Source organism: Barbatula barbatula (assembly GCF_947034865.1).
Source record: "Barbatula barbatula genome assembly, chromosome: 9".
Taxonomy (NCBI): Eukaryota; Metazoa; Chordata; class Actinopteri; order Cypriniformes; family Nemacheilidae; genus Barbatula; species Barbatula barbatula.
This window is the reverse complement of record NC_136772.1, coordinates 2468112-2495868: the sequence shown is the minus strand read 5'-3', so window position 1 is coordinate 2495868 and position 27757 is coordinate 2468112. Positions and strand designations below refer to the sequence as shown.

The 27757-nt window shown below is 39.8% G+C and overlaps 1 protein-coding gene across 4 annotated transcripts in view; it reads left to right on the top strand.

The window, feature by feature from the left end:
- Positions 1 to 27757, top strand: part of tns1b (tensin 1b) — a gene marked incomplete at its 5' end in the record, with an annotated part of 121508 nt that overhangs the window by 34760 nt on the left and 58991 nt on the right. For 3 of the 4 annotated variants that reach the window (XM_079464724.1, XM_079464723.1, XM_079464726.1), the window contains one exon: positions 23090 to 23128. In XM_079464724.1, the coding sequence (XP_079320850.1) occupies positions 23090 to 23128 (39 nt within the window). Of the gene's footprint in view, positions 1 to 6212; positions 6365 to 23089; positions 23129 to 27757 lie in introns of those variants that run through there. The other variant, XM_079464725.1, reaches the window with a different exon arrangement.

Genomic DNA, 27757 nt, shown 5'->3' with positions numbered 1-27757 from the left:
CATGAGTTTGATTTGGTTCGAAAGGTAGTTGCGCACTTCTGTTTGATACAGATCTCTGACCCGAACTACTAAAAATGTTCAGCCGTTCCCACGATGGCTAGCGTGCACCTTGCAGTCCTGATGAATGAATATGCCATACGCCCGGCACGATTTATAAGATCGGCCACTTAGAGATATTAAACATCCTCTGGTATAGAAGAAGAATAATATAATTCAGTATTATCTCGAAGATGCTTTGTGGTGGACTTTTAAACTTTTATGAGATTTATAATGTATGTAGGATTTCTACCCCGTTGGCCAGATGAAGATAGCAGTAAAAGGGGGATTTTGGTTGGACTTCGTTAGACTAGTTTCTGCCCCGGTCCCTGACTTTGATTCTTGTCTGTGCTCCTGGGGTTTTGCACGTCCTCCGCGCAGCGTCAACTCCATGCTTCTGTTTCTGAAAACAATGGTATCACACGGAACCCTCACATGACGTTTGGGTGCGGCCATCATCTATCACTGCTGTACGCATCCAGACCTCCTGTGACGTTCACGTCCTGTGACCGCGCAGCACTTCTTTGTTTCGCCTATTAACTTAACAAACATACTTGATCATAAGGCCAATGTCAGAAACATTTGTGTCAAGTCATTTTTATTTTTGGTGTACAGAAAGTCATTCTGTAGTGTCCCAGTTGAGCAATTTCAATGGAGCTGAATGTTGATGGTCCAATGACTCGCCTTTAACTCTTCCAGGGAGACTAGACTCATCGCGAGCTATGAAACTATCGGAAAACCGCGATCCTAACCTTTATCTTCATAACGAACTCACACATGGCCAGTCAGTGATTTATTTTTCATAATTGAATCAAATATTGATGTCGGAGATTCAGTGAGCCTAGTGACTGTAGTGTATACTTTGAGTTAATACATGTTTTGCTTAAATATGCATTATGAGTAAACGGTGCTTGTGAACCGCTGTTTAAACTGTAGCCCCGCTTGAAATGAGTAGATGCTTGGACCCGAAAAAAGATAATCCTTACGTCACAACTTAACATCCGAAATAATCATTAAATCTAATACATGTTCTATTGTGTTTTTGGCATGGTTCTTTCGTTTTTTTTTACATCCATGTTATGTGCCCAGTAAAAACCAGGAAGGTGCACTAACACAGTATCCAGGGTGAGTATTGATTTGGTATAAGCTAGTGAGTCTGTCTTTTTGGGAAACGATAATAAATAGCATCTTTAATGTAGCTTTATGTGAATTAAGGGGCAAATACTTTGACAGTGCGGGAGACGATGAATGAGTTGTCTGGATGGCGAAAGTGAATCTGTATCTTTACTGAGGATTACTGCGGTTGTTGTTTTTTGAGTAAGGTGAGAGGTCTCCGCTTAGATTGGAGGCTTAAGGACCTGAACACCGATCATTAATAAACATCAGCTCTTTCTTTCTCTTCTACTGTCAGTATTTCTTTCTCTGTACTTATGTCTCTTTTTCATTATTTTAATGTATCGCTGGAAATCTATGAGCTCAGTTTCTAACATTAGTAGACAACAGGGAAAAAAATGCATATGTAAAAAAAATCTGAAATGGCCGCTTCAGCCAACATTTCCTTGATGTCCTGGGAGCTGTTTTCTCAGGCTGGCCCCGTTCGGACCCCTGACACGGGGACCGGATCGCAGCTCGATTGCTAAATCCTTCAGAGCAATAAACCAGTCAACATACTATTCTGTACGTCACCAGGCGAGGTAATGGCACCGGTCGTGAAGACCGGAAACGAACGACTCCACATGAGCTCCTTTATAATAGGAGGATTTTTCTCACCGCTTCCCGCGATACGGTTAATGAATGTTGACGCACACATGTCTTCAGGCGCATTCTGACTGTTTGGAAGATGAGGAACATGAAAGCACATGTTACACACTTGTTTGTGATTTTGTTTTAAAATGGATTGTGTACAGCTGAGCTCTCCAGCAGGGTCTCATATCCTGATCCGGGCATTCCCCCGTCAGACAATGAGCTATGATTTTCATCTTTCTTCATTTATATGTTTGTCTTTCTCCTCCGCTCATACAGTTGGGAAAACAAACAGAGACGTACTAACTCCGTTAGATGTAATACGACATCAAAACGGCATGGAAAGTATGTAAACAGAAGGCCTTCAATGTAATGTAAATATAATGTAAAGGCTTTAGATTCAAACACAAAGATTTTTTCCAATTCCATTGGCTCCAGCACTGAGCTGTGTGACTCAGGTCTTCCAGTTTCTGTACAAGGCCTTGTTTAGGCTTCTAACTAAAGCCAGGTGTACAGAACGCTTTGCTCCGTTTTTTTCGTACTTGATTTCTGTTGGTCAGATTGTAAGATGTGACGTGATTGAGATGTTGGGTAAATGTTCGAAAGGTTTAGAAAGTACGATATCTTTGGTTAGATTTTTGTCATTATGTACAGCGCTGACTGGTCATTTTGCATGAATGTCCAGTTTGAGCATTAAGATTGGCACGAGAACTTACACTGAGCGTACCCAATTGGGCTGCTGATGTTGATGATATCTTGCCTGGAAACTGTAATGGGTCGCTGAAAGTGATGTGTTGGGTTCTGTTGGTGGGACGTTATCTGGCTGATGGTTCATAATGGTATTTGTAATGTAAGCCATTCGATTTTGTATTTTAAAGTCTGGAGTTTGTCGAGACTTTATGATTATAGTGAGAAAACCGCTAATTATAATGACTTTTTGTATTGAATGGTGTGGCATAGCTTCATACACATCCAGTTGGCATGTTCCTATTGATTGTCCATTTGATGACCGTTCACGTAAAAAAAGAATTGTCTGCTTTCAAAGAGGGAAGTAAGAACCAATATGTCTCAGGTACGTAGAACAAAAACAGTTGTCAACCAAATAGCCAAAGTTTCCGCAAGCTGAAGAGATAGACCATCTTTGGTGTGATTGTATCAAACATGTTCTTTTATTTTATGTATAAAATTGTACATAATGAAAGAAGTGGAAACAGAACAATGAGCTTACGTTTCAGCCCATGCGTTCTTCAATGCTCTTTTCTTCATTTTCATTGTATGTCTTCAGTGACTCAAGTTTATGGACACTGGCATTGGCGAGCCGTGAGTCCATCTGAAGCTGAGACTAGCCACATACAGTACTTATCCAAATAATTCATGCTAGCTTAAAGTGCACTTTGGTAAACCTAATAGCCGTAGTGTTGTTTTATAGGAACACGGGAGCAGGGTACTAAAGCCCCCCTCTGTGTTCTTAAACCCACAACATTCTCTCCTACTGTAACTGTTTATTGTTTTCATAGCTCTGTTTAGGTCTCTGCCGAAAGCGTTGGCTCATGGGTGCGCATTGGAAACCGATATATGGATGTAGACTTTGCCAGTCTTACTGAGTTTGTGAGTCTGCGTGTATGTCGAGGTATTTTATGTGGGTAGGTTCTGTTGATTTGAGGGGTCTTGGGTTTCTGCGGTGAGTCGTGAATGTAAGGAGGCTTGATGTCGCGTGACCTCACTGAATTGGTCTTCACGGACAAAACCATCTGCTGAGATTCGTAAAAGCAGCTTTGCCATATGTATACAGTCCATGCGTGTTCCTCAAAGTTGCATTTATGAAATTTGCATTTTACCATTATGTTGTTCAAACCATAGATTTGATAGATTTATATATGTATATTCAGTATGTATATATATATATATACATACTGAATATACATATATATGGCATGGGAGCATCGCTTATTCTCAGAGTTTTACAAGGATTGGAAGTGATACTCCGCCATTACCACCTGTAGCTTTAAGAGAGGTGAAGGAATTCACAGTTAGTTGAACGTGTGTGCTCCATATGTGCAGCTCAGTGTCACTATAAACCGCTTTGGTGGGCCGCTTGTTCCCGCACCTGCCTCTCTTCAGGCTTCTGATTGGTTCCTGCATGTTCCGGCAGGACATACCTTCTGGGAATCACAGGAATGCGCTTATGTAGCTGGAACATCTAGTGGACATGAAGAACCGTTCTCATTTTGACCCCACACTTTCTCGTGGCATGGTGGACCTGGCGTTTATTTTCCCTGCACGTAACTGCAAACGTTAATGCTTCATCCTAAGCGTTAGCTGCGACCTAACAATGCTTATTACAGACAACACCGAGGGAAACATAAAAGATAATAAAAGCCAGGACGCAGGAAATATGTCAGACTCATAACATCTAATAGGGGCTTTTCAGACGAGCCTAATTTCTCAGCTTACAAACAACAACAACAACAACAAAGACAAACAACATTTCAAGATCCTTCAAACCTTGACAGTAAGAGTGAAAACTGATTTTATCTGCATTTGGATCGTATTTAAATGATGTGTGCTTCATGTAAACGGGTTGACCGTGGTGTTCGGGTCTTTAAGATGTTTATATTTATAATCCCTTTTTCACCCAGATCATAAATTTTTTAGAACACAAGGAAAAGCAAAAAATAACACCTTTTTCATGAATGTCACAAAACGTTGTTTTTAAATGCCATCTGACATCATTTATTGTAAATGATTAAAGAATGCGAGATGGCATTTGGGGGCGAGCCTGTGTCTTGTTCCGTCTCCTCCTTTTTCTTCAGGTTTGTGATTAATGCTGAACTGTGCGTCCCACGTCGCACACCAACATCTGTTCCGCGTAACTGCAGAACCTCTCCGAACATTGATAATCACGTCTTCTGTATAATTACTTTGATATTACCAAACCAAAGGCTCATCTTTTCCATCAGGGAGGTGTGTTTTTAAACAGACACCCAGTTGTTACCATTGTGGAAACCACCGACAGAAATGCTTGTTAGATGACATGACAATTTTCAATGTCACGTCTAAACAACGGTCCTTTTCTTTTGGCATGATATTTTGGTAAATATTCCGAATCCTTTTGAAAGGATACACAAATAGTTTTAATCATCGACAGAGTGCAGTAAGAACATCCACCAGAGGGGGCGATCTCATAATGCACACCAGCCCAATCCTGACCCCTGGCATTGATAATAGCTATCATGGATGTTGTTTTGGCTGAGATATTGGTGGTTTAGGGGTTGATGTGTAATGTGAACAGACCCCTCAACCCTCATTCCACAGCGAATTTAGATCGATTTGTAGATCAATGATCGCTTTAGTCTTGACGTCGTAGACGGAGAGGGTTGTTACATTTACTTTTAAACGTTTTTTCTGTACATTGGATAATTACACCTCAAAAAAAGATATTTCTCAATGTTAAATGTTTAATTTTATCCAACATTTTGTTTTTTTCTAAACGCCTTAATGTACCCCTAATTCTAAGCAATCTGAGATTAAACTTACATTTATTGACATGCAACTCTTTTTCAATCAAACACAATCTACGTTTGCCGTTTTCTTCCTTCGTTGACATTCGTTTCTTTTTTTGGGGTATTTTCATGTCCGTAGTCGCCTTTTTTCTCCAGTTATAATTCTACAAATAGTTTTCTTGTATCTGAACTCAAATACGTTATCTTTCCGAAGATACTCCGAGGCCGGTTTAAGTGATTTCGACATGGTGTTGTTTGGTATGTCAGAGCCGGTCCAGAAAAGCATAAACGCTCTCCACATTGTTCCTCACATTCGCAGCTACACGCCTCACGCTGAGCACAGATTCTACGACTGCTCGTGGCGTAACTTTGAGCTTGTCAACTCATGTTTAACCTGTAAGCTGAGAACTTGATAACAACTGGAGAAGAGAGAGAGAGAGAGAGAGAGAGAGGAGTGGGTGAGAGAGTTGGGCAGATGAGGGAGAAAGAGAGAGGCTGAATGGCTTTTGTCTGTCAAAACCAAGTCCAGCCCACATGAGTTGTTGGGAATTTCGGCTGTGTGTGTTTCTAAGGATTTTTTCCCCTGTCCTGTTCCATAAATGCTTACACAGAGAGAGAGAGCGAGAGAGAGAGCGAGAGAGAGAGAGAGAGAGAGAGAGAGGTGATAAGAGGTAAAGCAGAATGGCAGTAGCCTGCAGTTAGACTTCCTAGATTTCCTTTCGTAGGTGCTTGTATGACAGAAGCCGACCTTCCCTCTCAGTCAATAGCCATATATAGTGTGGAGATTTGTTATGATCCGTCCTTTTAACCGGAGTGGGCAGGGAATGTGAGTCCAAGAGTTAAATCTTTCCCGGGAAGGCAAGGAGGCAGACGTGTCCGCACACTCGCACACGCTAACACACACACACACACACACTCGCTGGATTACTGTCTGTGTGAGAAAGCCGCGTTGCTTCGACTGCAAGTCTGTTTGAGCGATCCCGCAATCCTGTCTGCACGGAGGAGAATGCGGCGCTGGGGCTGACACGCACACACCTTTCATACCCAAACCTTCTCGGATGATGGCCACTGCTGTGTTTCAGGTAGGAGGATTGTGATTTATCGACGTTGATGGAGATATCTTGGGAATCTTTTCCTTATTTGCGCTTTGAGTTGTGTGCGTCTGTGTGCCTGTGCAGCAGAACAGAGTTGATGGGTTGTTTGCTTGTTCTGTGAAAAGACTGAGTGTGGAAGGGTTTGCAGACGCGTTTAATGGACGGGGAGGAAAGATTATGTGTGTGTGTGTGTGTGTGTGTGGTAAGAGCGAGGCGAGCGGTAAAACAGCTCTGAAGGCGAAATGAAAAGTGCAGCAGTGCTGTGGTGATGTTGAGGAGAAATGAGACAGAACTGATGTTTGACCACATTAAGACTCAGGATCTGGAATGCCGCTGCAATGCAAACATGCTTTTTTAGAACCGCTCAATGGGGCATTGCCATTTTAAAGGAATAGTTCACCCAAAATGACCTGGGGTTATTTTCTTAACGTAGTTTTGTTTTAAACCTGAATGTTATTTATTCATTATGTGGAGAGTATGTAGAATGCACATGCTCATACAACGATAGTTTATAGTAAATCAAGGCTGTCCAGCTTGGAAAAGCGCAAAAATCTATAAAAAATAGTGTGCGTTGTTAAATCTTTGGATGCCACATGATAACTTTTAATAATCTCAAACATATTTCAAACTGGATTTGTTTTGCGTCAAATGTGAGAAGCAATACTGTACAGACACTGTGTTTGGAATTTGTTTGACAAGCACAGTCACTTTAAATGAAGTGTTACAATTCTCATTGGTAAACTTGTCATTTTTGGGTGATCTGCTCTTTAAAGCTGTACTGTATTTTATGTAGCATGTGACAGTGTTTAGGGTCAGGGGTTGGGGTGGTGTAGATGTCAGCGGTCCGCAGCGAGGGCTCTCGGCTTTGATTTAGTGCTCTAGAGTGGCCTCAGAGTTTCCCTTTCTACTGTAACAAATGTATCTGACAGGCTGACAAAGATGCTGTTAAATGGTGAACAATAGCCGTCCCCCTGTGGCGCAGACGAACAGCGCTGCGTGTGGCTCTCTGTCTCTCATTTATCTTCGCTTGGTTAGAGGTGAATCTCACAAAACATGTCGAAAATGTGGTTACATTTACCCCAGATTTTGAAGAGAAACAACAAATATACAGTATATTTTGCGGTGACCTTTTATGGTTGTACTTGGTATATACAATGAAATCATATTGCAGCATTAGCTCATCTTTGTTAATGTAAATACAAAAGCGATTGTTTACTCATTGTTCATGTTTGGTATTAACGATTTAAAAAGATGTAACTTGTCGTGTAAAAGTGCTTAAATTGTAGTGAACTAAGATTGATAAATGCTGTGGAAGTTTATGAGTAGTTTACGTTGGATAAAGCATTAACCGATGTTGACATATGCAATCCCATCGTAAGGGTTTTGAAAGTGAAATGTTCAGGTGCATTGCAGTAAATATCATTTTTGGGTTGGGGGTGAGTGGGATGTGCTGAATTGTCACGAAACAGTGTGACAATAGATACAAACAAGCAAAACAACTCCTTATGCTTGAAATTCTTTATGCAAAATATATTTCTGTTTATTTCAGTGACCTGGACCATGTTTTTATGAGGTGCATTTACATGGGTTCATCACTGTGTCTGGCCCTGACCTCATGACCCTGAGGTCAAGAACAGTTGTGACCCTAGATATCACACACCAGACTCTTTAAGTATTTATGACGATGCAATTCAAATGCGTTAATGGCATCAAAGGTCAGATAAACCTTTTTACTATACTATAATCTTCTCTGAGGTTAAAATACAGGCACATGTAATATTCTTTAAGACGTGCTGGTCTAGTGCTCTGCACCATTTTGAGGTTTGTTTGTGTATTCGTCCCTTTTACCTCAACCGTGGGAAACAGTGGTGTTTTGGGCATTTTTGCAGATACAATTTTGACTAATTTGGCTCGAATTGAGGGGAAAAAAGATTAACCTTGTTTTGAACATACCAAGTGTATTTATCGTTTGCTAAAGATACCAAAAGGGGAAACGGAGTCAGAGAATCACATTTTCTCATGTGTGTAACAAATATCTTGTATTGCCAGACTTTTTTCTGGATTTCTCTCCATCATCAGACCTCAGAACGTTCAATCGGCCTCACTGATCTCCGTAACATCTGAATCATCAGGAGAAATCTACCGTTTCATTTTGAACCGTTTACTCAAAATGAAAAATGTCACATTATTTACCATGTTTGTTCTTATGTCGTTCCAAATCCATTCGCTTTTTTTCTTTTCCATTTTCCAAACCACAGCAATCAAACTCCAAAAAGGCAGCCTTTGAAATAATGACAAACTTTTCGCTCTGAAACGCGTGGAAAAGAACGTCCCGTGAAGCTGCAATTTGCAACTTAATGCAAAAAAAAGAATACAGTAGAACAAGGGCATGAAAACATAACGTTGATTTTATGTTTCAATCAAAGATAGCCATAGAAATGGAAAGGTTGAGGAACGCAGCTTTAAAATGTTCCTTTCTGTGTACCGCAGAAACATAAATCCAGCATACGTGTCAGGAAAAACATCAAAATGAGTAAATAAATGATTGCTTAGGCTGGTTATTGATGAGCATCTATTGGATTTTTCTCCGAAATATATTTGATCTCGGCTGTGTACTTTATCCGACCCCCCGCAGGTTTCATTGCAGAACGCCAGTAAAACTATCAGCTGATGGAGCTTAAGTACCTGCCTGACTCAGATATGAAGGAAGGAGATTTGCGGTCACTCAAACAGAGCTAATTACCAAACCGTTTTGTTAGTCTCCCACTAAGCTGTCTGATCCGCGATCCCTGCCAACCGTTTGATGTAGAAGGGCGTTTTTTTTCCTCTTTGGGAAACGTTCTTTCTTACAGCGAGAAATGCGTTATTGGCAGGCCCACATTGAAACTAAACGCACCGGACTACACGGTACACATTTTTGGTAAGAGAAGACCTTATGGATTTGTTGAACTGTTTTGCTGAAGTGCACTTAGAAATTGCTTGTAACTAAGGATGTAAGACGTTGTTGGTCATAGTTGTAGGCACATGTACAATAAGGATTAATTTTCTCAAATGTGAACCAAACAAGTTCCCATTCTTTGATTCACGGTCAATACAGTCAGAAGTGAGATGCTAGCATTGTGGAGTTTTCTCAGCATTCCATCTGTTGGCTCGGATTATAATTTAAGTGTTTCAAGATCCTCTAACTGCATTTCCAACATTTCTCTATTACTCAAAGCGAGGGAGATGCATCAAGATCCACGTCGCTTGAGTCCAGTGTGGAATTCTGTGTGATAAATGTGTGTTTAAAAATGTTCTGGAAGTTCAGGGATGGTTTCATCTCATGCCTGGAAGATGTATCTGGTATCGCCTTGAATTCTGCCAGATAAATAAATCTGCATTTCTGTGCCTTTACAGAATTTGGCCAACCCTCCTCCTTTAACTTGGATGTGAACGCATGAACCTCAATGCATCCAGCGGGCATGTTCAGATACCAGGAAATTATACAAAAGTGTGTCGGCTTGTGCGGTCACGTGGGTTGCTTGCGACAAGTGTTAACAGAAACGACAGCTGTGGAGATAAATTCTAAATCGCACATACATCTAAGATCATTTTTTGCAGCCATTAAGATTTGTTTGCATTCTTGGGCTCCGCCACAGGTTCATACCTTGACCAATCAGATTCACTTGTTCGGAACAAGATCTTTGCTTGAATCTCTGCTCTTCACAGATTTGATGGTTTGAAACATCTACCATTTTTTAGACTTTAAATTTGTTTTGTAATAAAGCACAAAAATGGGCTCATGAACTTATATCCCAAGTTTAACATGGCTTCCTTCCCCAGGGTTGTTGAATTAGACATAATTGACAATATCGAAAAAGCTTTTTGATCGGTGCCCAACTTTTCACAATGTCACAGCAAATTAGCAGCAATCTTTTAGAGGTTTAGTCCTCGCCAAATGTTTGGAGGCTAGGAAGGTGGTGAGGAGGTGCTGACTGAGGCAGAAACGCGCTCAACGGACATTCCTGCATAGAAGCCGAGTCTCCAGGACTGTCGGAAAAGGGCTGATTTAAGACCCCTGCAGCATCTTCACAGACTGCTGCAGTTTAAACGGATGAATGCCTTCGCTCTGCGGAAACAAAGCAGAGCTTCTGGCGAGGAGCGTTTATCACTGCAGTTTGGCGGGTGGCACGTTCGGCGCTCTGCGGCTGGTGAAGGATCGTGAGGATGGGGTAACGTGAAAACACAGATAACGGACGTGAATCAGAAATGCAAAGGTGTAGGAGTTCTGGTATATTTTGATTTATTGCAGTCGTCGCAAGACAGCGATGTTTTGTATTGATATTCTTCAAATATTCCGGTTAGGGTTTGTTTTCAAGCATCTTTGCCCGTGAAAAGAAGTGTCAATGAATATTCACCTTTCAGTTGGTGAGACATTTGAGATAACCTGAAGGTTATTCGTGTTTTTCAAGACCTGTACGTAACTGTTCTGTGGAACTCAAAAGAAGATATTTTGAGAAATGTCTCTGTGGTTTTGTGTTCATTGATAACATTTTATAGGGACCAGTGTTGTTCGGTCACCGACATTCTTTAAAATATCTTTTGTGTTCTGCAGAAGAAAGTCATACAGGTTTAAAATGATATAAGGGTAAGCAAATGATGAAAGGATTTTTATTTTTGGATGAACTATACCTTTAAAACACCCACCTATTGGCCAATTCGTTTGACAGCGCCGGTCAGAAATCAGAATGGCTTATATACTTAAACCTCCATAAAATAACAAGTGTTGAATCTGAAGGGAATTTTACTTAAGGGAGACTGCGCACGATGCCAAAAAAACATTGCTAACGTTGGCTGTGGATGTGTGAGGTAATGGCATCTTTGGCTTGTGCTCTGGGGCTCTAATGAACCGGCCGTTTGGTTTGAGTTGAATGATGTCAGTGTTCCTTCATCCATTTGGGGGTGTGCTGGCATCGAGGAAAGAGGCCGAGAGGCTCTCAGAAGAGAGCAGAGATTGGGGGAGATCACTTTTCAAAGCAGCTTTTTGGAGAGTTGGCACTCTTTGGAGCTGCTAAATGGGACGCGGGAAGTCATTTAGGAGACAATTAGTTAAAACATCCTGTTCTGACTTTCACACACTGCGGCTTAGTCCTACAAAAAGAGGCTTATGAGAGCTTGCTTTATAAGTTTGAGAACGTACTGCTAAAAAGCATTTAACTACTGTTCTGCTGCTAACGCTTATTTTCAGAGCTCCAGACCATACAAAATCCGACAGAATTACTCTCACCAAATCAGGCAAACCATAATTGTATATTGATGGGAAATATTTTCCTTGAATGCCGACAAAGGGGGTTGGACGGGACATGGGAAGAGAATGTAAGGACAGCAGCCCGCATAGAATTTCATTAAGTTCGGCCAATCAGGAAAATTCTTCCATCATTTATTCACCCTCATGTCATTCCAAACCTGTATGACTTTCTTTCTTCGGCAGAACACTAAAGAAGATATTTTGAAGAACGTCGTAACCAAACAACATCGGCCCCCATCGACTTCCATTGTACGGATACAAAACCGCGGTGACATTTCTCACAATATATTCTTTTGTGTTCCAAAAATAAACACAGTTATATGCAGGTTTTGAACGACATGAGGGTGAATAAATGACGACAGCATTTTTATTTTGAGAGGAAATGTCTCTTGGTTGTCCCCAAAAACCAATGCACAAATGTGGGAAACAAAGCCTGCCGGTTTCTAGTTGGGTCTTCCAATAAGTGAGTCAAATCTCTGCTGGTTTGCAGTGTGTTAACCACCACACAAACCGCTCGAATGCTTGGGGCCACAGAAAGCAATAAAATTTTGCTTTGTGGCCCCAGAAACGCTAAACCTGCCTCTGCTTGTTCATTCCACAGTGTATCTGATTGTAACATTCGTCTGATTGCCACTGCGTTGGTAATTCATAGTGAGCGGCACCAGTTAACCACTGGATTTAGTAATTGGACCAAATCAATCTGACCAAATCCCCTACACCAGTGCGGGAGGTTGCCAGTTTCATGCGGATAGTTCCTTCAAATGATTGCAGCGGTTTAAAACGTCTTTAATATGAAAATTGCCATATATGCAATCACACGGGCCTGTTTCTCACAGAAATATGTTTAATAAACCCATCGTCGCTGTTGGAGACTGGAAACATGCCCGTTTGCTTGAGCCTTGAGATTCAGTTGTGTGGTTTGTATGGAGTATTGTCTTCAGTCATTGCTGTGTGATGCCAGTCGTGCAGTCTGCTGTGCTGTCAGGAGCCATTCATCATGTTGTGCTGCTCATGGTGGGGTGATACGAGACTCTAAGAAACAAATTTCTGTTTTCCGAGGACAACATTAAAGCACAACCCTGCTGAAAACAGCCTCAACTAGTTTCCCAGATTGTTTACTTGTTGAACTCCATCTTAATTCGAATACAGACTACCGGTTTAGGCTTGTTTTTTCCTACTTGTTTATTTGTCATTCAATGAAAATACTTTTTCATTTGAGAACTAGCAAAAATGAAATGGACAAATATGTTAATGCTGATGTGCTTTGTTAGATTGATGCAACCCATCGTTGGGTCAAAATAGAACAAACCCAAGTGTTTATGTTTATCTCGACAATGAGCAACCCAGCAGAGGTTAATTTATAACTAAACGGTTGGCTTTAGCCATTTTTGACCCAATGTGGGTTTTAAGAGTATGTAGCTCACTCGGTAGAGTCATTGGTTTGATTCCCATTGATAAAAATGCTTAGCTTTAATACGCAGAGGAACATATACAAAATGCAAAAAATATGGTTTGGGGTATGTCATATTAAATTAAACATTTAAGTAATAAGTTGTGCTGCATTTTAACTTGTTTGACAGTTTACAGGAGTGAACATTTGTCAGAATGACTGTGGGCAATGTTCCTTCCAAAAATGGATAATCAAGAAAATGGAGAAAGGTCCCAATGATATCCACAATAATGGTTTGTCTGACTATTTAGAGCGATGCTGTTTCATTTTGAATGGTCTGGAGAAAAATGTCTGTTTTAAATGGATTCATTTAAATGAAATGCTTCTCCAACCAGAGTCAAAAACTTGCAATCTTGTGAGTCATTCATACATGTTTTCTTTGTTGCACAAGAACACTGCCACCAGATTGGCTTGAGCGATCTCCTCTGTTGTTTTGTCTGTAATACATCTCCTATTATAGGATGAGATCCAGACCACAGAGAGATTTGGTGGTAGCCTTCGCAGCCCTGATACAACACCCTCTACAGGAAGAGGCGTGTGGTTCACCCGTCTATCGCACATGTGCCAAATTTGATCAGCCCACTGTTCTTATCGCTCTGGTTGGGCCGAGAGATTGTTAAGACTCGGGCTTCACATTCATGAGGAAATTCCAGAGGAGAACCCATGAGCGTGAGACCGCCGAACACGATGTGAAATATTTTGATGGTTGAACATGTCGCTGATGGGATATGGAGGCGGGGTTCATGCCCCTTTCTCTTGAGTATGTGGAGGTCTTATCAGGGCCTGGTCTCCTTAAGGAATGTTTATATAAAACAGGCCTGTTTCAGGGCTTGCTGGTACAAAGCTGCTTGTTTGCTTTTGCGTTTGATTTATGGACCGGGCACGAAATAAAGCCAGGAAACCCAACCAGCCCCCCCCCCCTCGCCCTCCGGCCCTCCATTGTTCTTATATGCAACATCACGCAGAACTAAATTAGGGCAAGAACACAAGGTTTGGCCAAAAGAAATCGTAATTTACTTTCACTTGAATGTTTCCACTGACCCTGGCATGTAAACTGACTAGTGTTTTCTGCTGTGCCTTTAATACCCAGATGCTGCACTTTAATTCGGAGAACATGTGCTGTTGGGTTTTTAAATGTTCCATCTTTGAATAAATGTTCCATCTTTTGCTTTTCACAAACTTTCAAATGAAATTTCGCAAACATATTTCTGCCAGTGCTGTATGTTACTCGACATGAGGTATCGGGACATTTTACGAGTACGAGTACATGAGCTTAGTATCTGTGCATCCCTAGTTATAATAATGATTTATAAATTGATCTGTCAAATCCAGTTTTACAGAAAATTGGACTTAATCCCATGTGAAGACAAGTATGTAAAGTCGAAATTAAATCACAAATTACCTTGTTTGCTTTCTAAACACAGGTTCGTTCAAAATTCGTTGGAGCATGTTATTCTAACAAAACTTGCCTCGTTGGCAAAAATCCTTGTTTTTATCCACCTGGCTCCAGTCTGTTATATTATGCCCACTCAGATTTTTCACTTCCAAATGGATCAAATAAAAAATCAGTCCTTTCCTGCATTTTCCCTGTTAGATTTAGTTTTGCCCAGAAATATGCCAGATTACAGAACAGTCTTTACATGCTGTCTTTTAAACCACCATTGCATTTTTTCTGAACCACTTTCAGATTTATGAAAAAATAGCTTTTCTCGCTGTGCAATTCTGTTCAGTTCAGCCTCTTAAGTCACAGCCTAATTGTAGCTTTTGTAAGTGTGCGTGTAAGAGAGAAATACATTAATCATGAATGTTGCGTTGGGACAGGACAGGTGAAGATGTGGAATGGAGTTGGGAGTCCCCCTCACCTGCTGGCCAGTAACTCATGAAATCCCGCGTGGCTTGTTTCAGCCTGTCATGTTTCTGGCTCTCAACAACCAGATCTTCCCCAAAGTTCTGCGATTCATGCTATACATCACATTTGGATCGTGTTTTATATGTCGATTAATTGTCTTGGTGTACTGAGTTTTGTAATTGCGTTCAGTTCCTCGAGAATCCTCTTGTGATTGGAGATTAACCTTCTGCTTCGGCTCAATGGTCCTGCTTTTTTTAAGGAAATGACTGAGCAGTTTTTCCATTCCTCCGTGGGATGACAAAGCCAGCGAATTGTAAACAGACAATGCATTATGGCTTAATATTAGCTACTCTAAGGTCGGAGTTGTTGCTCTTATGAAATTCCTCACAAAATGTTTGTACTGAACATGTAAGGCTTTAGCTAAGAAAACAACATTTTCTGTTATTATTCTCGGATTAAGTTTTTTCTATTCTGAACAGTCTCTGTGTTTGTTTAAAATCACTGGTCATAAATTCGTTGGTCAGGACAGAAATTCATATACGTTTATGCATTTGGCAGATGTTTTTATACAAAGCGACTTCCAGTGCATTTAAGGTCTATGTTTTATCAGTATTCATGAGTGTTCCACTTGAAATGAATCTATGACCTTTTGCTTACTCAATGCTTTACCATTTTAGTCAAATGAAATGAATTTTAAAGTGATAATTCACCAAAAAATCTAAATCATTTACTCGCCTGCATGTCAATCCAATCCTGATGAATCATGATCATTTTTGTTTTTAGATGAACTTTAGATGGGAAAAGGACTCCCTCACTGCATACTGAAGCTCAGCTCTCTCTCTCTCTCTTTCTATCTCTCTTTTGGATCATGTTGGATGCACATGAGGGAGCTTATGGAAAATGCTCTTAGTGTTTTGAGTTCAGCATGGTTGAGTTTTGTTCTCAACCCACCACAACTGCAACTTTATTTCCCAAACTTAATTCAAGGGAAAGAGATGAATGAGTAATTCACTCAAATTTGTAAATCGTTTAAATATTTACTTGCTCTTACGTGTTATTTTCAGTCAAACACAAAAGCTCCTTTTTATCCCGCAAGCGTCATTTTTATCAAGACGATCTTATGCTACTATAACACATCAGGTCTGAATATTTGAGTATACATAAATACACATTTGTGTTAAAAGTGAGTTTTACATTTCAAACAAATCATATAATCTCAAGCGTGACGGCGTAAAGTACATTTCCAGACCATATTAATCAAGCTCTACAGACACTCAAAGACTTCTGTCTTTAAAAGAAAATGTTGGTTTGCTGACATTTAAAGAAGCAGCAGGTTATGAAGTCAGTACGGGTAGCACATGATGTCCAGCAGATCTTGCATTAATCTGGTTAACACAAGCATGTAAGGAATGTAAAAACAATTACCGCTCATTATTTAATATTCATTTGTGTACTCGACTCTCTCTCCCCTCGCTCTCCTTGCTTCTCTTTCTTTTCCACAGAGAGATACAGACTGCGGCTTTATATTCCCAACATGCCAGCAAAGTAATTTGGAAAGATTTTGTTTCTGCCCAACTGCCTGATCAGTCAAAGACGAAATTATTTTTTTAAGAAATTCTTATTGTAGTTTGAAATTTGTAACTTGTCTCCATCATCAGTGGTTTGAAAGTGTCTTTATTCAGGGAACGCAGTGCCTGGGTTACGGTGGCGTTGAGCAGTGCTTTTTCTCATTTGATTTGCAAAATAATACCTCTTTTCCAAAACCTAGTGAGCTACATAGGGAGCATTTTAAGGGTTCACAAATCTAATGCAACTTATTTACAGTATGTTGTCTTGTTAGATTTGTAATGTTTCTCTCGGTCTAGTGGCAGGATCATGAAAGAACCCCATGTTTAATGTGGAGAGAGACTATTGTTGATTTGGCTTGCCATACTGTCTCTCCCCGGTCTCTTCTCTGTTCTTGGCCTCTCGTCTCCTCATTGATAGTTCATTATTTCATACCCGCTGCATGTTCCCCTCTTGATTTGGTTCCCTATTTAATGCCCTAGTGTCTTCCGTCTTGTGCTGGATCTTTTCACATCGTGTGTCCCTTCTTACCCTCCCGGTTTGTAGTGTTAATCTAGTTTTCTTATTTGTAGTTTATGTCTTGTGTTGTATTAAGTCTCGTGTAGTTAGTCTATGTTCCTGTTTACCCTTCATGTTATACCCTTATGATGTTTTGTTTTGTTATATATTATGAAAAAGTCTCGTGTTAACCCCTTACCCGCTGTCTGCGCCTGGGTCCTCTGTCCTTGTTGCCTCACCGGTCGTGAACAAAGCATCCGCTAAATGTGCTAAAAAAATCATTTATTCAATGCGTCCTTAGAAAGGTTGCTATGTGATTCGAAAAAGAATCATAAAAATGTATAAGTTTAATAGATACACGTGTATGAATTTGCATTGTAAAACAAACGGTTGACGCAAAGAGAAAGGCCTGTGGTTTTTACCTTGGTGTTCAACTGTACCCTTGCTGTCTTTTAAGTGGTCTAGTATGAACCGTTAACTAGGGCTTTCTCTCGGGGTGTAGGCTCACAGTGTGTCTGAATGATTTATGTGGTGGAGTCATAATGTAAATCCCTGGACAAAATCTCCTGTCTGCTGCCCACATGAGGCATGTTGTTCTGACACACGAGGATCAGGGGTCACATGTTCCTCGTGTGATGTTATTACAGCCCGTCAAAGAACATGAGCATGTTTTCATCTTTACTACAGTAAATGTCACCAAACATTATTTAGCCGTCTTTTGACAGTTCAAACACCTGTTTACTTCAAAGTGTTCAGTCTCATACAATGTATTTCTTATAGGGTTTGATCCGCATGTCTCATCGGACTCCACTTCTGTGGCTATCTGTTAAGAGTTCTTGCAATGTAGTCTATATTAGCACTTGCAATATAGCCAAATGTATGTTTTAAAGGGATAGTTCACTCGACACATTTCTTCCATGAATTATTCACTTGGAAAAAAAGAAGTGCGAGCGCTTTTGTTCACATTGTAAGTCAATGTTTGATGACAGGCTTGTTTTGCTTTCTAGAGAAGTAAGCCATTTAAACAGGTATAAAAATATATGAGTGATTAAACGACAAAATTATTATCATTTTTGGATACGCTATCCCTTTAACCATGTAAACATACACATTTGCAAACCGTAGTTATGAGTGATTCGTGATTTACTAACACAAGTCAAACCCGCAGAATCTAACAATGTTTTTTGCAACTTCAGTTTAAATCAAAGATCTTTTTCCCCAAATAACCACACATATATGTATATGGATACGTCACAGTCCTGCTTCGGTTGCCCTTCAGAGTGACCCTTTGAGAGATCTCAGAAGTCAGGGCTCCGTTTCAAACATTCCAGACGTTTTCAGAGGCAGGGAGGCATGCTGGGTCGGGCCAGATCTCGGCGCAAACATAAGGTGTTTGTTAGTTCTGGATGGCAGGTGGATGAGCTGTCAACAGCAGGTGCCTGTAGGCCGAGCTAGACCAGGTAATGGAATCCAGGGTAGAGATACACCAAGGCTGTGATAGAAGGACTGGGCAACGCTTGAGAACAGAACCCCGAAAAACGCTTAGATAAAGAAGATATTGTCATGTATTATTAAGTATTATGAAGTGGTGCTTTTATCTGCTTTGGATGGAGATAGAAAAGGAATGTGGATGAGTGTTTGACTGCGAGATGATGTCGGTATTTTTACTGTGTGTTGGGTCAGAAAGGACCGTTCGGAAATTACGAGACTTGCCCTGGAGAAAAGAGAATTGATGACGGAGAAACTGTCTGTTTGGCAGATTTTTTGGACACAGACGATACAGTGACCTTCAGAAGTCTGAGATCAATAGTAATAATGCTTATGCTCTACATCACTTTCTGATTTCACACAAATCTTTTTTCATTGCAAATTAAACCTTCAACGATAGCATACATTGTAGATTCTGTACATACGAATGTACCAAAGAGCATCTTGTGTGCTTCAGTGAAGGCTGAAAAATATGTCTCCTTTTGTGCGAAAGCATTAAAGAAAAAGTGTGTATTCGTTTTCTTTTTCAAATGTCAACCATTTATAAATTGTTTTCCTGAAAAGTGTATATCAGGGGTCTTCAACTCCTTTTCCTTGAGGGCCGGATTCTGAAAGTAAAAATGGGATGCGGGACAGTTTTTTTTTACCATATCCTCGTTTCTTTTGTAATTTTGTATTTCTGATATGTACTGCATTTTGTTCCTTTTATACTGTTTTTGTTGCTATTACTTTTAGATATTATATTTAATTAAATTGTCTTTTTAATTGTATTTTATATTCCTTGACGCATTAATTTACCCAAAGACAAAATTGCTGTTCATTTACTCACCCCCAGTCTATCCAAGATGTGGGTGGCATTGTTTTTTCAAGAAGATATTTATCAATATATTTGGTTGAAAACTCAAATCAACGAAAGACACAAAAGCTAATATTTTCAGCTCAAAAGTAATCCCTGCCCATTGTGACGTTAAACTGGCGTCTTATAAAAAGAATCATTTGATCTGTGCAAAGAACTGAACGCTATTATCGCATCTTCAGGTGAATTACAATGGCACTCATGTGCCCCGAGCACTTAAAAGGGCAGATCCTTTGTAGTGCGAGTTCCGGAGGAAAATAAACAGCTGTTTTCATTAATCTAGCCATTTAAATCATACATAGATTGCTGCAATAAAAACAACACGGTTTTCCCTTATCTTAGTCAACCGTTCATGTGATGTAGCCCTCCTGCAGTAACTTGCAAGGGCACTGGCCGTGGCTGTGGATCGCTGATTGTAACGTTGCAAAAAGATACGTTTTCTGGACAGACCGATCAAATCGCTTTATAATACGTCAGTATTGTTATGAATATTACTTTTGTATTGAATGTAGCAGCGTTTTGGAGTTCAAAGACGTGGCGTCTCAGGGCGTGCATTTCTTAAAGCACACCGCTCTTAAAAGTCTCTCCACTTATTTGAAATGTGAAGGCGGGCCGGGTAAAGATGATTGTTGGGCCGCCAGTTGACTAGCCCTGGTGTAAATGCTAGCTGTCTTTTTGTTTTGAGAATCTTCACCAGCACAACACGTTATTTTTGCCATTTCCTTTTGGTGATGCTAGCGTTTTTTATTATTATAAATTTTACATACCCACAAAAATGTCCTATGTTAAGATTTATTATCCAGTATACTGCATTGTGTCCATGTTTGTCCAACTGATCTGGAATTCCGAGATAAACACACATTATGGGATGTCAGTTAGCTGAGGTTTGGTGCGTCACTCTTATCTGTTTCCTGTTTATAGTGTGTTTGTTCTAGCGTTTGCGTTCCACGTCCACAGCTGGAATAACATCATTCATAATCATGCAAGTCTCACATCACTCATCTGACAACAGAGCAACTTCCTGTTCATATCATTACAATTTGAGTCTCATTGCGTTTGCCTTCAAACATCTGCTAAAAGGAAACACAGTGAATTTAGGACCGAGACACCTGTTAAACCAAACTAGTTAGTTAAGGCTCTTTTATAAATCCTGAACATTTTCTCGACTAACATTGAGGCAATTACACGAACTGAGCAACTTTAACACAAATGGCAGATGGTTCGACTGAACACATCTATATATTCAGCTGTCAAAACAAATGGTCTGAACTGATGGCTTCCAGACCAGTCAAATTCCTCGCTTTCATCTGAATCGAAAATTTGCGACAACACTGTTGACCTCTGGAAATTCATAAATAGTTGTCCTTGAAATCACACGAATGAAATGTGACCCAAGTGGCGTATGACTTTAGTTATTTACCACTGTTGCCCCTTAGACCGTGAGGTCCGGTGAGAAATAGACGCAATCTTTATGCCTGTGGCTTTCAAATCATAGGGTGTGTTCAGAATAGCTTTAGTATGCATGATGTATATTGTGCACAGTATGCAAGTTTCTGTAGGCTGGAATTTGCAGATGACTTACTATGTTTGCCAAAATGTACAATACAGTACAGCACAGTACAAGTAGGGTTTTGTAACTAGGGGGTCAAGATTCACTCGTATACATTTCTTAAAGGGACAGTTCACCCAAAAACTAAATTCTGTCTTCATTTACTCACCTTCAAGTTGTTCCAAAAGTTGTCACCGTTTTTTCTGATGAACACGGAGAAAGCTATTTGGAAGAATGCTTGTAACCAAACAGTCCTTGGGCACCATTGGGGAGGAAATTCTAAAGGCTGATGCCCTTTTATTTGCATGGTTTTATTTTTAACTTAAATAATATTTGAGGTTTTTTACAATTAAATACGGTTGATTAAATACGATATCCATAATAATAAAAAGATGATTTCTGGAGTGTGGACCCCACCTTTGCGGCCTTGCAACTCCCCCCACGGGGGTCCCGACCCCTATTTTGAGAACAACAGCTCTTTAATATTTGATTGTGTGGATATTGTATGTAGAGATGCTATAAAATGTTGAAGTCAAACAAGTTGGTAGCTACTGCAGTAGAGTGTTCTATATACCCATTATGTGGAGGTTATAGTCACGTCTTCGTTCTATGTTTGTGTAACATTCTGTCTAACGATGCCTTCATCTGAGTTTTGGGTTTAAAGGAACACACATGTTGCCGTTACGGCATCCCATACTGCTTTGTGTGTGGTTCTGAGGTTCTTCGAAAGGGTAGAATGAGGTAGAATCAAGTTCGCATTTATCTATTCAACAGTAAATCATTTGGCTTGATAAAATGATGCTTCAGAAGTCTTTGGAAGGTAACTTTAAAGAGGCTGTCTTGGGTTTAAGATACATCTATGGAGAACTAGAAGAAGACATTTTTTGTGCACAAATCAGTGTGTTGCTCACGTTCTTCATCCTTTTTTTACATTTCCGAAAACAAAGAAACATTGAACTGCCAGCATATACAGTTGACATATTTAACAACGGAATGTCAAAATCACAGAAGTGTATACAAGCATAATAATGATATACCGATTTATATCATACACATACACTCATGCAAAACATACCATTCTCATGTCTAAACTACCTGCACATAAATATATACAAATATAAAGCTTAAAAATATATATACTGTATACATTATAAAGAAGTTGAAAAATCTCTCTCGTGGAACTAAGAACCAAAGCAACTACTTAAAGGGATGTTTCACCTGAAAATGAAAATGATGTCTTCATTTACTCGCATTCGAGTTGATACAAATCTGTAAAAAAGTCTTGAACACAGAGAATATATATTTGGAAGAATGCTCATTACAAGACAGCTTTTGCCCCCCATTGACTACCATATAGGAAATAATAATAAATAAACAAACTATTTGCTGTCCAACATTCTTTAAAATTATTTTTTGTGTTCAACAGAACAAAAAACAGGTAATTTTTCCTACTATGGGAGTTGAACGGGGGTCAAAATCTGTCTGGTTATAAGCGTTCTTCCAAATTTATTTCTCTGTCTTCATCAGAACAAAATATCCACGCAGATTTGTAACAACTCGAAGGTGAGCACTGTAAAAGATGACACGATTTTCATTTTTGGGAGAAGAATCACTTTAAGGCCGTCAGTCTATACAATTCCAAATTGTCAGATGTTAAAATACATTGCTGAAACTATAAAAGTGTAGCTTAGTCAAAGCACACGGAGCTCACATCCTGGTCCTTAAAAACCATTTGAAATGTTGTAGATTTTGGTTTGCCATCCTGTTCCTTGAGTCCAGAGCTCATTTGTTCATGGAATTCAGGGACATTGGTTGTGGCAGTCGACTGGGCTGCAATCTTATTATAGCGGACCTCAGCAGAATTTCAGTTCCGACAAATCAAATCATATGTTATCATCAATGACAAATCATATTTCTTATCATGTGTGAAACTAGACTTTGACTTTTATTGGTGCATTTTTTTGTGCAGCTTTTCAATTTCCCAGAGAGATGTAGAGCCATGCAAAATATGACTTCATTTAAAGAGGAGATTTGTGCATATTGTTCAAAACTTTATTATTCACTTTTGTTATTTAAGCAATTGTGTTTTGTTTTACGATGTCAATCGAGCACTTTCGTTTTTAACGTCACAGATTTAAGCCTCGCATTTGTGTCTTTTATGTTTTTGCAGGTTTCAGCCCCATGTGTTCCTGTTGCCAACTACGAACTGGTAAGAACATTTCTGGTTTTATTTGTTGACTTTTATAAAAACTTTTCTAGAACAGTCCATACTAAGAACGTCCTCTGTTAATCAGATTAACCGTAAAACATTTTTGGAGTCCAGCAAGTATCGTCCCACAAGCATTAATATTTATAAGAGGGAAATAATAGCTTGGGGTCTTGAGTTCAAAGAACTCCCAAGACTTCAATAAGCCGGGGGGAATATCAAAGAATGAGCGATAGCAACGTGCACATTCCTTTTTTGGTCGGAATTGCGGTTTCGCTCTCAAACATCTTTTTCTTGCTCCTCCTTTGCTCGACCTAGCCACGCAAGCCAGAATCCATCGTTCTTAGCTGCGTTACTAAAAAGTCTCTTGTTGTACATAGCGTCCTCGGACGGAAGACATATTTTTAGTTGTTTTCAGGGAAAATTTGGCTTTCGACTGTTGGAAAGGGTTTGGTTTATTCTCTCTCCCTCGACCGCTCTCCAGATAAAGTATCAGATTGTTGAACAAGCTATGTTTATAAGTGAATGCAGGTATGCTGGACTGTCTGAGAGAGAGAGAATCTCGCCACAGGCCTTAAAAACCAGACACTTAAAATCTAGTGGGCGATGATTTGAAACGGAACAACATTCTGAAAAAAAGTGTGAACGAAGTAAGGCTGAGGGTAACATTACAGATCTCAATGACAGCATTTTTACAAAAGTAACAAAGGAAAAGCAGCTGTCCTGCTAAAAAATGTACAAATGGAGAATCTTGTTTCGTAAGGCTTACACCTGCGGTTTCAGCATCCCTGTGTAAAGATGAATGCGTTGTGATTTTGTTTAGCAAAAGTGTGATGTTTATCTATCTTCTCTGCGGGGATACATTCATTATCCTTGCGGTCACAATTACACCCCCATAGAATAACCCGGAATCTAGAAAACATAAACAATCCCTTCTCTGAAATTCTCATTGGTTGGCAGATGTTTGTTTGGAAAAGTTCAGTCACATACATTTTGAGTTTCTTAACAGAGCAAAATATTTTTTTAAAGGTTCTCCCTAAAAATTGGATGGCGTCTTCGATGTGTATGCGCCGTATCTCAGCCCCCAGCTTTCGCTCACACTTTTCTGTAAAAGCAAAGCCGCTTAGCTCACCGTGTTTACAGTGGCTGAGCTCACAGAGGCCAAAAACATCTCCGTTTAATAGCTTCTCTGTGAATTCAGGACCGTTTCTGTGGATAGAGACCTGCTTTCACTCCATGTTTGGTCAATTCTCCTCCGCTGAATGCTGTGGCTGCCTGGTGGTTAGATCTTGGAATAAAAAAAACTTCAAACCAAATAATACGTTTTAAATGATGATGTGAATAGGGACTTTGGCTAGAAACCCCTCACAGGAGATTTTTCTTTAACTTAAACGTTGAATAACATATCTGGAACAGATCTCAAATGAGCAAAAAATGACAAAGAGGTTATTTTAATATCAACTTCTTTCTTATGCAAGTCATTTCCGCTTTTTCAGTACATGCAGTAACAACCAGATCTAAATCTTACATACTGATGCTTTCATGAATCTTCATGATTACATTTCACCAAAAACATCTGACCATCTGACTGATCGCAATTAAAGGGGCATGCATTTACATTTAGTCATTTAGCAGACGCTTTTATCCAATTCAGGGAGCAATAAGCGATATGTTTCAAGTCAAGTCAAGTCAGCTTTATTTATATAGCGCTTTTTACAATTTTCATTGTAAGACCATTGCTTCTTTTTTTTAGTACTGTTATGTATATATGAACAATGTATTATAGTGTAAACTCTTCTACTTGTAAGTTCAAAGCATCTGCCAAATGAATAAATGTAATGTAACTGTAATATTTTTTGCAATATATTACAGGTGTTATTGTAGTTGTACTACCTTCAAAGCAAAAAAGAAAATTCTTATTTAGTTCAAATGTGTACAGAACAAGATATATTTTTTATGCAAAATACCTTAAGATTTAAATTAGTTTTTTAAATAATAATAATGAAGCGATTAAAACAAGCAAAAATGGGTGAGAAAACACCAGAATTTATCTTTATATCCAGTGTTTGGCTTTCAAAATATTACTGTGACTTTTTCTTTCAAAATAGATGAGTTAATATCTTAGCCCACTTTTCTGTAAATGAGAAAAAAGTTCCCTTTTGTTTTAGGATGTTTTAAGTATTTGTACTGGAAACCGGGACAACAACATTCGCGTTTAATGTACGCTGATAAAAACATTCAAAAAGATAAAAAACAAAACTATTTTAATTGCTGTAAAAACTGCAGTTGTTAGAAAAAATGTTGTAAAATATTCCAGTATTGTTTAGTTGTACAATAACAGATGCTGATCTAACACGGGAGTCTCAATAACGCTCTCTCTACATTGTTTTAAAGTGAGGCCTCAGACTTTCTCCCTCTCCACTCCGAGCTGTCTTCTGTCCTCGAGCCATCTGGCCTGTGTCTGCATCCCCACAATGTAATATTGGCCATAATTGGCCATGAGTAGGTGAAACACATGCCGACCGATGGGTGACATTGAGCAGGGATCTGTCAGTGCCCAGCGCCCGTGGGTTTGCATAACATGAGTTATGCAACGTGTTAACCGAGCGGTCGGTTCTGCCTGTTGTGAGCCCTTACCCGGGGTCAGACGTTTGGCTTCAAGACGTTTCTGTCCGCAGGTTCTCACAGCTGAATACCATCTCTGGAATTCTTTCCGTAGAAATCTCAAGGGATGGAAGACAGGCACGGACCCTCCATTAGTGAAACGTAAACGGAGAATCCCACTGAAATGCTCGACTCCTCCACTGTTTACAGGGTTTTTCTTTCCCCGCTGCACTGTGCCGAAAAGTTGCAGGTGTCCATTAAACGCGTGAGAGTAAAGCAGCTGTACTCGTGCGTGTGCTGTACCGCACTGAGCCAGATGCACGTGCTATTCAGCCCAATGTTTCCCCTAATTGTCCATGTTGAGATGAATTTAAAGGCTTTTATTTGTTAAACGTGGTTGTGTCAGCCGTACCTGGACATTAACCAAACACATTTAAATCTCCCTGTAAAGTGCTCTGAGGTGCTGGACGGAGATCATGCCCTTTTTAGGTGCTCTGTGTTCTGCACTTTGACAAACGGCATCGGACCTTAAAGCCAAACATCTGTCTGCTGCCTCGAATAACTTATTTGCACAGTTTATGAAGAACGCATTATCAGATAATCCTGAAGTTTTCTTTCAAGGTCTCTTTAATGCCTGTTGCAAAAATAAACTTAAGGAACTTGTTTTTAATGCAGAACCGCAGGGTGCTTATTAGATCAGTATCTAGAGACCTGCTTTCTCTACGCTGACCTAACGCGAGCGATGTTTATGAATGCTAAAAGGATAGTTCAAATATAATTTTATCATTTACTCACCCAGGCCTGTATCGCTTTGGTATTCCATCGACTTCCATTGTATTGAGACATTTCTCAAAATATCTTTTTTTGTGTTCCACGGAAGACATGTTAAATCATGACATTGTTCAACTATCGCTGTAAATGTTTTTTCTTTGTAAATGTAGGTGTGATTTCTTCAAATATTGTTTTTTTGTAGTTTGTTTCTCGTTTCCATCGGGGTCACAGCGTGCGTATTGAATAATGATCTCCTTTTTTTCCTCTTAGAAGTACAATTTAAAATTATATTTTGTATATCACGTTTCCATGTTCAAAGCAACAGGCTCTGTCATGATGCCGGTGGGATCCTACACTTCCTGTGGCCACCAGAGGGGGGCAGCAGACAATATGGACAGTGTACAGTACCTCTGGCTTCATGCAGCTCCTCCTGTTTGTGTTCGCCTTTGTTCCTGAAGCTCTGCTCTGTGTTTAAGGAGAGATTTGATCTACATCGTCGCTGTTCTGTAAGCAGTTGAACTGGGGTCAGTGACTAAATGCGTATGTAGTCTTAACATAGAACAGGCAATTTTTCCCATCATTAGTACGACAAGCACACGGTACATTGACAAAATGCCTTTTTAACTGTGCGGTTTGAGGAATTTTCATTGGGATATAAATCTGTGGCCCACAGAAATGCACATTAAAGCTTTTCGAAATGCTTAGTATACCTGTTTCATAGACATTATGGTCATAGGGGCGGTTAAGGACAAACAGCGCCTGATCCAGTGTCAATGCGCTTTCCAAAGTTGCTGACAGTGAAACGTAAAACTATAAGTTTGCCCACATGAAGCTGAAGTAAAACGGACAGAGAAAGACTTGTTCTAAATGCAGGGAGCCTACAGTAAAACAAAGGCTTGAGTATTTTAAGATCCCATAGGAGAGGCTGGAATACCACATTGGCAGGGAAGCAGCCGTAGTCGCTGAATCGACTTGGGCACACCCTCAGCTCCACTGGATGCCTCGGATTCAGAGCTTTATGATGTTCTTCTCTTATTTTACCTGCGAAGAAATGGAAAACTTGAACCAGCTCAACTTGGTTTACTGATCTGAGCTGGTTTATACCGAGACCTCTCGCTTGGCCAAGCTGCTATTCATTGATTTCAGCTTGACCAGGTCGGCAGGCCAGCAAAGCAACATAAGGCCATATTACACCAAGAATAATACCTGTAAAGATAATGTTTTCAAAAGTTTTATAGAAAAGTGCAAACCATATCT